Source organism: Botryllus schlosseri, chromosome 14, assembly GCF_051294905.1.
Source record: "Botryllus schlosseri isolate E-star chromosome 14, Bs_hap1, whole genome shotgun sequence".
In the NCBI taxonomy this organism is placed as follows: domain Eukaryota; kingdom Metazoa; phylum Chordata; class Ascidiacea; order Stolidobranchia; family Styelidae; genus Botryllus; species Botryllus schlosseri.
The window spans coordinates 9,121,223-9,134,929 of record NC_137249.1 but is presented as its reverse complement, the minus strand read 5'-3'; the positions used below and the strand labels follow the sequence as shown (position 1 = coordinate 9,134,929).

Genomic DNA, 13,707 nt, shown 5'->3' with positions numbered 1-13,707 from the left:
ATTGCGTTAATTTCCTCTCCATGCCGTGGCTGATGACGTGTTCAGGGTAACCGTTATCAAGTAAGATTTTTCGGATGTAGTCAAGTTCTAAACTCAGTTTGTTACCCGAACATATCATCAACGCTCTATGCACGAGTGTGCCTATGAGGTTAATTTTTCTGCGCCGAGGACTAAATGAATTCCAGCGAAGGTATTGGCCCGTGAATGTCGGTTTTCTGAAAACAGACGTTTCAAATTTGTTGGTATTGCGCTTTTCAACTATAATACGTCCAGAAATGATAATGAGTTATTGCGTTCTTTTTCTATTGTGAATTGCAAGGCCGGGTGAAGCGAGTTTAAGCGAATGAGAAATTGGTCACATTCCGATTCATTCCTGAAAATGACAAATGTATCATCTACGTATCGGCGGTACAATAGTGGTTTGGCGGACTCACGCTGGGACAGAAGCTCGCCCTCGTAGTACCCTACGAAAATGTTGGCCAAAATAGGTCCCAGGGGACTATTGTACCGCTATTGTACCACTATTGTACCGCCGATACGTAGATGATACATTTGTCATTTTCAGGAATGAATCGGAGTGTGACCAATTTCTCATTCGCTTAAACTCGCTTCACCCGGCCTTGCAATTCACAATAGAAAAAGAACGCAATAACTCATTATCATTTCTGGACGTATTAGTTGAAAAGCGCAATACCAACAAATTTGAAACGTCTGTTTTCAGAAAACCGACATTCACAGGCCAATACCTTCGCTGGAATTCATTTAGTCCTCGGCGCAGAAAAATTAACCTCATAGGCACACTCGTGCATAGAGCGTTGATGATATGTTCGGGTAACAAACTGAGTTTAGAACTTGACTACATCCGAAAAATCTTACTTGATAACGGTTACCCTGAACACGTCATCAGCCGCGGCATGGAGAGGAAATTAACGCAATTCAACGCAGAAAAACGAACAGCAGCACCGTAACTGCCGCACCCCAAACCCCCCAATTGGGGGGGGGCCGAGCTCGAAGGGGGCCCAAAATTATTTCGTGAATTAGCATAAATCATAGCGTATTTTTTGAAAATTTATGCAAATTTTTCAAAGTTTTTTCGCGCTGCGCGCGAATTCAAGCAGCCATTTTTCTATATTATTGGATATTGGGCCATTACCGCGCCACGGCCCACCAAGACATACAATCAAGTTTTAGGCCATATAACATGCGACTCCAAGAAGTGTGCCAGAACGATCGGTAGCGAGAAAAGTTTGGCCGAAAAGGTCTATGCCCTTATGCAGACCGAAAACTTCGTTATATAGGCTATACAAAATACATATAGGTTTAATTGTCCATAGGCTCCTGAATGACTGGCGCCGAATGTTCCTGTCTTTGCAATCTGAACCTCACGAGACAATTACCATCCCGCTGGGGAAAATTTTATGCCAGTGAAGAAATACCAATTTGAAATCGTGTGCGTCTCTTAGTTTAGAAGCCTACGTTTGGGCGATTCTATATTTTTTGATATAGCAGACTGGAAGTCACGAAATAACACCATAACGAAGTCATATCAACGGGTCCGCCCGCCCGAAGATGTTTAATCAATATTTACGGGCCCTCCCGTTTTCAAGACACTTCACTCAGCTCAACCGGTAAATCTAATTAAGTGAATAGAGAGGACAATAAATTGATAGCATAATATATATATGCAATCACCGATCTGATTAACCGATTTTATCATAAATTATCGAAAATTTTCGCGCCTCGCTTTCGCTCGGCTCACAATACAGTACAGATAATTTCGTGACAAACGCGAACAACGTGATGGGTGCCTGATGAGGTGCTGTTTAATTATTATTGAGTGGTCCTACCTTTTCAAACACACCTCACTCAGCTCTACCGGCAAATCTGATTACGTCAGCAGAGAGAAGATAAAAATTGATACCAAATACGCAATTCCCGATCATACTGACTGATGAAATCATAAATTTTCCGCGCTTCGCGCGCTTAGGCGACAAAAACTGATTCACTAAACAAAGTCCCAAAGTTTAAAATGAATAGTGGTAAAGAGTGTATCGCCGGAGGGGGGGTCTGGGGGGCGAAGCCCCCCAGAAGTTCAGTCTATAACCCTATCGGGGGCCCAAGACCAAAGTTTTTTTGGGGGGGCCTGACGAAGTGCTGTTACGGCCCTGACGAACAGAGCCCCCCGCACGAACAATAAAAGATGTTTATATCCATCTACCTTGGATTGGCCCCATTTCCACCCGCTTTGAAAAACAATTGATTTCTGCTGTCGGTAAATGTTACGATACAGTCAAAACCAATGTGATTTTTACAACAACACAACTGCTCCCTTCAACACGCAAAGACGTGCTTCCTGCACTTCAACAAAGTAATGTAGTGTACGAATATAGGTGCCACTGTGATTGTGGCTATCGTGGGAAGAACGTCAAGACGTCTGCAGGACCGCATAAACCAACATGTCCCCAGATTTATCAGAACACGTGCGTCACGCGATGTGAAAAGCTCACCCTTAACTCATCCACTTAAGATTGATGCTGATCGATCAAAGGCAATTAATTCTGCCATCGGCAAACATCTGTTGGATAATCCGATTTGTGCGAATAATTATCGAGACGACCGATTTCGAATCGTAGGTCGAGGCCGTTCACAATTCCATTTGTGTGCCTTGGAATCAACTTTTATCAAAATACACCAACCAAAACTCTGTCAACAAAAGGAGTTCGTGTATCACCTAAAAATAGTACATTGAACGCTCTCTCATTCGAAATTTCATGCTGGTGACGTCATATTTTGTGATACGATTGTTGATATACAATGTTCTTTCCAATTCTCTACTAGTTGCTGACGATTACCCCTGACGAGTGTCAGCCGAAAATATTCGGGTTCATTTCAATATGAATATACTATTTAATTCTATATGGGACTAAACACATTCCACGCATATGTATCATCACGACCAAAACAGAACTTAGTAAGCTGCCACAAAAATATATATATATATTCATATTATCGAATTATATGTAAGCTATACATGAAACTTTTCATCCGACTCTGATGAGATGTAGTGAACTAGCAGAGTTGGACTATAACGAAGTACTTATACTTTTTCGAAGTACTTGAGTAGTTTTCCTCTACTTCTGGTACTTACTCAAGCAGATATTTTTTCGTTACTTCTACTTATACTTCGAAATATTTTGTGAACTATTTACTAACTAAAAAAGATATGTGGCAGTTGAATATATTGTCGAATACTTGAAAATCTATAATGCCGTACTCGCGGGCCGCACAAAATGTTCTCGCGAGCCGCGTGTTCCGATGAGACCATTGATTTAAAAGTTGGTAAAGGACTGGTTCATTTCGAAGTAGAACAGGATGGAGATGACATGTGTTAAGCTTGCTATGTCTGGTCGGTCTGTAATGATTCACGAGGAAAACAACGCGAGAGCTCAGACGTTTAGAATTGGTAGTTCCTCCGAGATGCTTAATAGCACAGTGTATAGGCAAGATAATTGCAGGGGCGTAGTCAGAGGGTCTCGAGGGTCGAGTTTGAAATTCACTGTGCTAGATGGTGGTCAGGTGACCTCGAGCGCTGATTAGTATTTATCATTTCCAATACGTTGCTGCCTTACTCTTACTTATTTCAACTGGCCTGCGGTGGTCAACCTGCATAAGAAAACGATCGCATGCAGCCGTTAACCAATGTGCGACCCTCCACACATAATTTAATTAGCGTGATGTGTTGGCGGCCGCCAACATGCAATTTTAATCATCGAATTGGTCCCCAAATATGTGATTTTGTCTACAACAAAGTGATGAAGAAAAACCTGAAGCTTAATCATCTTTAATTTTGTGCCAAAATTTCGAAGACACCCTCTCCATTAGCTAAGATAAATATTTGACAGTAATAAAACATCCAATATTATCGACGAAATTAATTTTCCAGGTGAAAAAAGTTTCTCCCTGTGCGCGACTAGAATAGGAATCTGGTTAACTTTTCCTAGCATTTGTACTCGCGATTATGGTGCATATATAGTAAGCGTGCAGGAATGTTCTGCTGCTACAGTTAGAAACTTATGGCAAAGTATGGAATGTAACCGTATATCAGGAGTGGCGAACCTTTCCGGTCACAGAGCCACATGAAATTTACGAAACATTGCGCGGGCCACTTGAACGGTAACACATTTTTTAATCATCCTATAGGGTCGGGCCGGTAAACAGGTAACGGTAAAAACAAAACTTGTTATAGTACGCTTTAAAATAGGTAACATATGTCAAGATAACAGTTAATGTGAGTGACCTAGCTGCGTGAAGGTGAGAATTTTTTCACTGTTGATCACCTGGGCAATGATATGAGTAATTTCGAAATATTACCCGCGAGCCACTCAAAACTTTCTCGGGCATCGGGTAGGCCGCTCCTGCTATCTACGTAACGTGTCATGTGGTCAGGGATGTACGAGTTTCGAGTAAACGTTAAAAGGGTGTATACCACGACGAAAAACGGTTGAAGAGCACTGCTATAGAGTGCTCAGCTGCTCCTATCAATCGGACTGATATACATTTTTATTACTCGTCAACAATAGGTGCAAGCTTAAATTGTATCGCATGGATGTGTAGGTATGGGTTAAGTATTGCATCATATCAATATATGTTACAACTTTCTGATGTTTCCAGTGTATACTATCACCTATTTGGATGTCAGTTTCCAACGTAGTTAGCAGTTCTACGTGTGTGCGAGTCATACAGAGGCCTGTATACGCGCGCATGTGTACTATGAGTTCATGATGGGCATATGCCGCTGGACAAGGACTTGTCCGGGGTCAAAATATTCAATGTCTCGATATGATTTGTGAATCGAAAGTATAGTGACTTAATGCCATAACACTGATAGCCAGTAAAATTTGGAAAGAAATTTATTTTTATTATTATTATTATTATTAAATGAATACAATAGTTTCTCCTCTCATAGCAATGCTAACACTGATTGGAATTAAGTTTGGTATAGGCAGCGTTTTTTGGGAACCTTACAATTTTAACAAGTAGCCACAAATTTGACTAAAAAGATTTATTTTTGAACACTCCGCCGCATGCATCACAAGTCGATTCAGATATAATACCTCGTGCCTTGATGTACGTACACGTTTGAGTCCGACAATTTAAGTTTAGGTGTGAAATTACCTGGACACCTGGGAAGCGAGTGCCGCCATCCCCCCGACACCAATTGAAGTGGGTTCGAACCCCAGTTTTGCCTAACTTCTTTTGTGTCGGAGGTTTATCTGGACTCTTCATTGCTACCCTCAGTGAAAAGCCCAGAGTGAAGGTGAGTCGAGCCAATAAGTCGGCAGTATAGAGACGAAGATACGGGCGCATGACAAGCGAGGGAGGCCGATGATGAAAGAGTGGCAGTGTGAAAAGTCGCCGGGAAGATTACGAAAAGCAATGGCAATAAATATTGCACGAGTTACTGTCGTGGTGCATATGACGTTAATAGTCGAGAAGCGCCACTGTTGTTGTGTCAATAATAATAACAAACAAACCTGCACACATCTTCAATCACAACTTGCAATATGATACATCTCAAAACACGGACTCCGAGAAGGCTGATGGCAAACATATAAATTTCGTTCGCACTTCTCGCTGATCAGAGACGTATTGTTCTAATTCGTTCGACGTTCAAGCATGATGGTTCAAGAGAATTACTTAATATTAACGGTGATCGCATGTGATTATTCAGTGCAAAATAATACAATAAAGAGAAAACCATTCGAAGTTCAGTATAAATATTGTTTGAATGTAGGCTAATTCACAATTATATACACGTCCAATCTGGATTCGTTGTAAAGGTGCACAATTGTCATTGCAAAAGCTTTCCGAGTACTGAGAATTCCATCACTCAAACTTCAAGTCGCTCGTTGAATCAGTTTGGTTGCTATTGGTCTAAAAATACAAAGATGAAATAAATATTACGGAATCGTGTAGGAATGGACAGGATAAGAAATGTAGACTGCGTACAGAACGCATATATTGAATACATAAATATATATAGCCTATAATATCTATTCGTAGTCCAGTTAGCTAAAATAAGGAAGTCATTCGATACTAGTGTGTCATTATATTGACAAGGGAAGAGGATCGCAAATATTTACTGAATATGATGCATATATAAATCAACAATGCGTGAATGTTTAGATACAGCATGACTTTCGGATATTGATCGTTTGCGAAACAGACCACCCAAACGATGCCAAAATAATACATTCAAACGTATACCTTACTTTAGCTCTGGAATGCTTCATTATCAAGCCTATATTCATAATATTACGGTCCATCCTAGCAACAAATATATTTGAAAACAATGGAATTGTCAATAGTCAACGATTCGCCGATTGAACACAGCTATAAAGCGATGACGCAGTGGCTCTAACTTGTGGATTGCGACGATAGAAGTTACTATATTTCTATTTCATGAGATTTAACTGTAAACGCGGACGTTGGAATATGGTTCTATATATAATGCAATCGCGATTCGGGTTTCTACGCAGGCCAGGGACCGTTTGAGTCAGGAAGTTATTCTTCAGCAGTATAACCAGTTTACCACACATATTTGCATTAGGTTGTTTGTGTGACTATTATATTGTCTAAGTAATTTGCGTAAAACGGTTTCGCATTGGCGTTTTCGCCTGTGCGCACCACTTGTTACATTTTCCACCAATCTCTGAGCTGAGTGTGTACGCCAGTGGTTCCCAACTTCTTTCGACACATCGCCCCCCATCAAACTTGAGACAAATTTTCTACCCTCATATTCACGGATTCCGAAAAGAGGACATATAAACGGGAAATTTATTCATTTAACTCTGATCGGTGGTGAATCCATTAAAAAAGGTCATTTTCCGAGGTTGCAGGTGCTAGGAAAACCTGTCTCTGCGTCTACTTTCCATGGAGTTGACCTTTTTCGCATCATAATCAGAATAAGCCGCATTCTCGTGCATTTTTGGCCGTTTTTTAATTAAATATATCTCACTGGACGTCCTAACATGTTCGCTCCCCATCGCCTCTTTAATGTAGCCTCTTTAATGTAGCCAAACAAAATTTACGTCTGTGACAAGAGCGAACAAACAGTTCGCGGTAGGTTGCCGACCATGCGTCTTGGCATGATCATAATAGTAGGATATGAACTAAATTGGGAAAGAGCTGCAATATTGCCAACGAGGGTATCGACAAATTACGCAGTTCGAAACTGATATCAACGTCTCATAACTCACGAAATATGCAATCGGCTGCAAAATCACAACATCCGATTTCACCACGTTCCACGATCTTTTAATGTTTGACTTCATGTCCGAGTTGAAAACTACGTAGTGCAAGAATATAAATATCCCTTGACATCCGTTGACAATCACGTGAATCGACGCAAACACCGCATCGGTAGGGGGCCCGGTATTGATAAGGTATCCCAATATGAAAGGGATTCCAAGAATCGGCGAAAGAATGGCCACCGCTTTCAGGGCCGTTCCAGCGTGCGTGAGTGAGTTGTGATCGCGTTCGTTCGACGGTTTGAATTCCTCAGCTCTTCTGCTTAAATTTGTGACAACTGCGGCGAGGCGTATCAGAATAAAAATGTTGATGAGTAGCGCCACAGAAATGGGAACGATCACGACCAAATTCATATGGCCTACAATCCAACACACGTCGTATCTCCCGGTGTAGCCGTCATAATTTCCGTAGCTGCCATCGTAGAACCCGATTACAGCACATACAGCAACGTATACAGCGGGTAATATCCATCCAATCACAAAACCAAGGACACGCCGCCTCTTGGTATGTAACGATCCGCCGAAATTCGGAACTGCAGAGTAACAAATAAATGCTCACCCTTCATGTATTGTATACATATATTACAATATGCTATACAATATGCTATATACATGCGAATGTGGCCAGTATATAATAGCGAGGTATTTTTGGAGTACTTAGATAGGTTCTGCTTGCATTACATAACCAAGCAGTTATATATTCAAATAGTTTCTACTTCAACTTCATCAGTGTCTGAGGCCAAACTATTTATATTTTACAGAAGTTGACAACCAGAAAGTAGTTTTTCACAACAACACCTTGCAAGACTGAATTGCGTCACCGGCGATTGCCTGACTGAGAAGCTTCGCCTCAATCTACTAGTTCATAGTTCACACCACTTTCTTGAGTAGTTTTCTGTCACCACTTTTTCTATACTTCTACTTATAGTACTCGTGTATTGAAATCGCTATCACAACCTTACTTAATCTCTCTGTATCCATTCATCTCTACATTGCTTATTAGGCCAACTCAAATTCGACTGAAAATTCTTGCGACAGCTTATGAGTGGTTACGATGCGAAAAGTCAGCGAAAGGTAGATCTTGATAATAGCAATGGAACTTATTCTCCTTTACGTTCGAGTATGTTATAATTATTCCACAAGCTGTATACAATGTCGCTAAATAATGTTGTAATCAAATCTAAATTTTGACGAGCGCGGCCGAATATATTGAATGCATCTCAAAACAGGAACATTGCATGTAATTGCTTAGCCAATGTTAGGTATTGGCATATTAGTTATATTTAAGCACTATAACACGGGGAAATTATCCTATGCTCGAAAGCTCTCCGAAGTCGCCCGATCGTATTGCCTACTCGAACATGGTTTAACATGTAAGGGAAGAAGGCAACAGGATCTCAGTGCCTGAGAATATATATACCTATGGATTTCTAAAATTATGATTTCTACCGCGTAATTAAAGTATATGAAAGAACTTACTTAAAACCTTCATAAGCATGAGTGCGCCTTCCATCACCATGAAGACTGCCGATGTCATCAAGAAGAAGTGAGATGCGACGATGATAGCTTGGCAGAACAGAAGATTTTTGCTGGCGTGGGCCACTCCGGACAGCATTAAAAATACATGGGCCATCGCCAGTGATGTGCATAGGTTGATTTGAACAAGCACGCGGTCGAAATTCCTCATTTTTCGACGGTATAGTATCAAGACAACAACAGTGACGAAACACGCGATAACGGACACGATTTCGCAGACCATAGAGATGTGCGTCACAATACTGTCTACTTCGATTGTCTTCAGGGCGAATATAACAGCGAATGCGCTGTTGTGATGACACGAGCATTCTATCCTCTCGGCCGATATTTCCTTCGTAGTACAAACTGATGAATCCCATGCGTCGTAGGTCGTGTTGAAGAAAGCGCACACCGGCGTCACGTTGAGTATTCGTATCGACGAATCGATGTATTCGATTGGGTGGACCTGCTCTATCTCAATAGTGACCTGTGGTGTTGATTCATTGCGGCCGTGCACGACAGCGAACACGATAGGCGCGTTCCATCCGAACCGAAATTCATTCCCAATATTGCTGGCGAAATTCATAATCCTCACGCGTTTTTTATTGGACGCGGTTCCGACGGCAGCGACAGCAGCTCGCTGATCATCGAGATCCTTCTGCCGAAATTTTACTCTCACCCACGATGATGCCTCACTGAAATCGCTCATCCTCGGTGTTAAAACACAGCCTTCGTTTGCGTATCCGGATTCATAACACGACGAAATGTTCGAAACGGAGATCTCTTGTAGGATCGACTTCGTTCTCATGTGCTGTTGCTCATTTTCCAACTTGAACTCAGCCACATCTATCCGTTGTATACAAAGAAGCGGTGATTGTGATTTTGTTCAGGGGCATAATTCAGTCAGTTACCTCGGAATGATGCTGCACTGAACACGTAATGCACTATCCAATTCGATTCGCAGGTTATTTCTGAAATACATAGATTTTCCCCACATTCAAATTCGTAGCAATACCCGCAAACAGAATAATCGGTCCCCCGGTGGGCTTGCCGAGTCATGATCACAACGATATGCATTGAGAAAATTCACATCCTCCAAAGTGTCAGATGTAGCCAAAAATCGTCGATTTGATACAGATAGGGTTGTATTTAAAACAGACATGCTTAAAACAAGGCCCTTGTTTAAAACATGTTTTTATTGTGTTTTTTATCCATGACGTTACGAATATTCAATTGTGACGTCATAGTGGAATGACATTGACAATTGAAATAACAGGGTAAATATAGCTCCTTTGACGAAATATCTACGTACTATAGCTGTTGAACCGACTATTTTGAGGGCTCCAACCATCCCACACCGTCGGCTATATATCGGGTAGTAATTGTCCGTATGCTCATACAACATGTTTTTTGGAAAGTATTTACACAATTATGGCATGATTTTACAACTTGAAAAAAACGTTTTTTTTTGAAAAAAGGACATTGTTTAAATGCAACTCTATATACAGGCCAATTGGACTGAAATCGTATAACGGAAATATACCGTCCGCGCCTATACAGTGTACGTACAGTACACATACAGCATATATAGCATCATTGCAGCCATTCCTTGTGGACGCAGTATGAATATGCGAGTAAACATTCTGATATGCATTTCGCTTATTATTGATTTCTTGTAAATGTATCCATCTGCTGAAGAAACTCTGTGTATAAGGCTGCCCGAAATGCAACGACCAGTACCTGAGACGTTGTGAAATGTCAAGTTCCAGTTCCAGTAACACCATTGGCATGGTGTTTCACTCGAATTGGCTCCTGAAAATCATATGGGTTGAATTAGGATTTCAGTATAGTTAGCGAGTATTAGACTACCCATTGGATATTGCCAATTGGTATGAACGCCGCCACAGAACACTTTCAAGGGCACGGGGCTGTATGTATCTGTATGGTGATTATAGCATAGGGGCGCGCAACTTCTCCGCTCGGCGGGCCTGATATGGGGAAAATTAATTACCTGGCGGGCCGGATTACAGAATCGATACATTATTTTCGTATTCATCCAGCTATACAAGGAATAAAACGTATTCAATGTAAACATTAAGTTTAAAGCATAGAGACTAAAACAGTATTTTATGAATATAATAACCTATAATGAATGTACTTCAATAGCATTGAAGTCAATTAGACATCTGCGGCCTATCAGTTGTCAACAAGTTCATTGAACTCTAACTGCATGTCGGATGTAGACAAGTGGACATCAGTTTTATTGAAACACAGCCTTGTCTTGTTAATGTTCATGGTCGGAAAAATTTGCTCGCAAGCGTACGCAGACCCGAACAGAAGAAGTAGTTTCATATTCATCTTTCTCAGGTTGGCAAACTTGAATTCATTCAGTGATGCAGAAAATTTGTCGGTACTTTCAGATTATAATTTCACTTGGAGGTGAAACTCTTTGCGGGTCGCTCAAAATCCAGTCGCGGGCCGTATATGTTGCCCGCCCTTGGTTTATGGCATATTTCTCCAGTTAAATATTTCAGGGAAGTGCTCGGGTTATTGCCGGGTCAATTGCAATGCCTCTGTTTGTACTTGCGTTCACAATGGATTGATATCGTGACGTAAATCACGAGGTTGTGACGATGGTACGCGAATGATCGTCTTCCAATCTTGATATATACCTCATGATAGTAACACGTCAATATAACACAGCATCAGGGAACATCAGGGAAACAAGACATATGTGAAGGTCGCTTAAGGACCGTTGGACCGTGAAAGATATTAGGTAGCTAGTGGACTGATAAAATTTTCATATTTTTTCGGCCATATATTGGTCATGTTTATGTTTTACACATTGTTTCAAAGTTAACCAAGGGCCGAGATATCGGAGAGAGGAAAGAAAATTTTCTAAAAATGTGTAAAATTGGCATCAGCTACTTTGATTTCAGAGCAACGATATGCGCGAATTAGTGATTTGAAGGGTGTGATATCCTTCGATTTTAGACGCTAGGTAAGGAGCCTGTGATTCCACATGGTACTAGAAATGACAGGTTCTAAAATACCCAGGTCAATCAATCAATCATTGTATTTGTCACACCAGCGAAAATCCGGTACGGACCAGGATGACGACGAGAGGCCGCAAGACCTTAGTACACAGTCGCCACCTGTAGGAGCATACACATTGCAATCAATGGCGCATTACAAATGAAAATATATATAAAAAAAACTACAGGAAATGTAGAGAAAAAAAATTAACAAGGATACAACGAGCTATAAACATCACAGTTCCGAAACTGCAGTGCAGGACTGAGTCCATAGTACAGATTTCACGGTACTTTACAACACAAGATAGTAATTGCAATATCGGCATTTAATCAGTAGGCTATACTTATCTGATATATATTTCCGATAACGCTTTTTAAATAGGTCATCGGGCAAATCTCCGAGGTCTACTGGTAGAGCGTTCCAGGTAGCGGAACCAATATAATAGAAACTTTTCTATGAGGACGATTCAGATACAAGCGGAAGTGACAACCCAGGTAGCGTAGAGCGGGGTGAGTTAGGAGCCTCTGTCCTCTATTTTACATTTTGACATTGTCAATCAACTGTGTTCATTACGTCACCATGGACCGGCGACGTTAAGAAAGTTTTCACTGGTTTTCGCCTCAAAGTTTTCTTCCTGGTAGAGCCTATGCATAGGCATCATAGTCGATATGCCATCTATATATCTGTATCCGGGGCGTACTTCAACGTGTTTGGCTCTCATAAAAATAAACATTTGACTCTCTTGCATTACATACAGTTATATTTAACTTTTTATACGCTGATTGATGGTAATGCTGCCGCTGTAAGTTACAATCGTAATCAACTCTAGTTTCGATATTGCACTAATTGTCGATCAAGCACTTGATAACCTCAATTTCACCAACTGAATCAAATAAATTCAGTCTTATGCTATTTCAACAATCACACTGGAACAAAGAAGAGACGGAAATAGATAACGATATATGTACGGTACCTGATTTAAACGCATCCAGCAATTTGGCAGTACACGAGTTAGAGTCAGTGATGTTCTTGTTAAGCGTGCAGTTAACAGTACCTAATGTTGATCAAACACCTGGATTATTATTCCACGTAAATGAGGTAATATATCTCTTACCATTCGAAGACCGTTGACAGAAAGCCGGCTGCAGTAGACCAGTGACATAAAAGATGCCGACAAACGCAAGAAATGTGGGCTTCATTGAAAGCACGGAATAGCTTTTCAGTGTCTCTTCCGCTCCCACTGGTCTAGTAACGCCAAACAATTTATAACAAGAAGTAATGTCTACTATATACCGACTACGCATCCTTCTTGGTAATGATAGCAAAAGCGACAGGGAGGATATAATTTGTTTAACAATTTTCTGGTTTCGTTTCGCATATGCAATAGCTTGCCTGCTGTATACCAATTACTTATACTATATTAGGCTTAGCACAGAGAACAATATGTTTCACGCAATCTCCATTCATTCATCAATGTCTATGGCGACAAGTTCATCCGACATTGCCAAAGTTGGTTATCAACTCATATCCTAACTAGAATCGTACTGTACAATTCAAGCCGAAATACAGGAACTAAAGCGTACGGTACTTGTGATCAAACTGTGTAAAGCTTTTTCAAGCGTAATCTCTGACGTGATAAATTTCTGTATCACTCGCCACTTTGCACCAGGAAGTTAATCATGGCACGATCGGGGTTTTAATCCTCACAGAATATACCAGCGCTGTAGTTTGCCATTTACACATCTATTTTATAAAAATAATAATCAATAAACATTACATTACAAAACAAAGCAACCCAATTAGCACACTTATTAGTATGGCCCAGCCTACAGCTATCAAAACGCAG

The 13,707-nt window shown here is 40.8% G+C and overlaps 1 protein-coding gene across 1 annotated transcript; it reads right to left on the bottom strand.

Annotated features, from left to right (window-relative positions):
• Positions 1-5,677: 5,677 nt before the first annotated feature.
• On the bottom strand, positions 5,678-13,707 carry LOC145454918 (latrophilin-like protein LAT-2). The gene is made up of 7 exons (XM_080332851.1): positions 12,976-13,707; positions 12,835-12,915; positions 10,566-10,637; positions 9,737-9,796; positions 8,790-9,671; positions 7,260-7,843; positions 5,678-5,934 (listed from the first exon to the last, which is right to left on the bottom strand). Exons 1-7 carry the CDS (start codon positions 13,163-13,165, stop codon positions 5,887-5,889), a joined length of 1,917 nt encoding a protein of 638 aa, XP_080188977.1. The 5' UTR covers positions 13,166-13,707; the 3' UTR covers positions 5,678-5,886.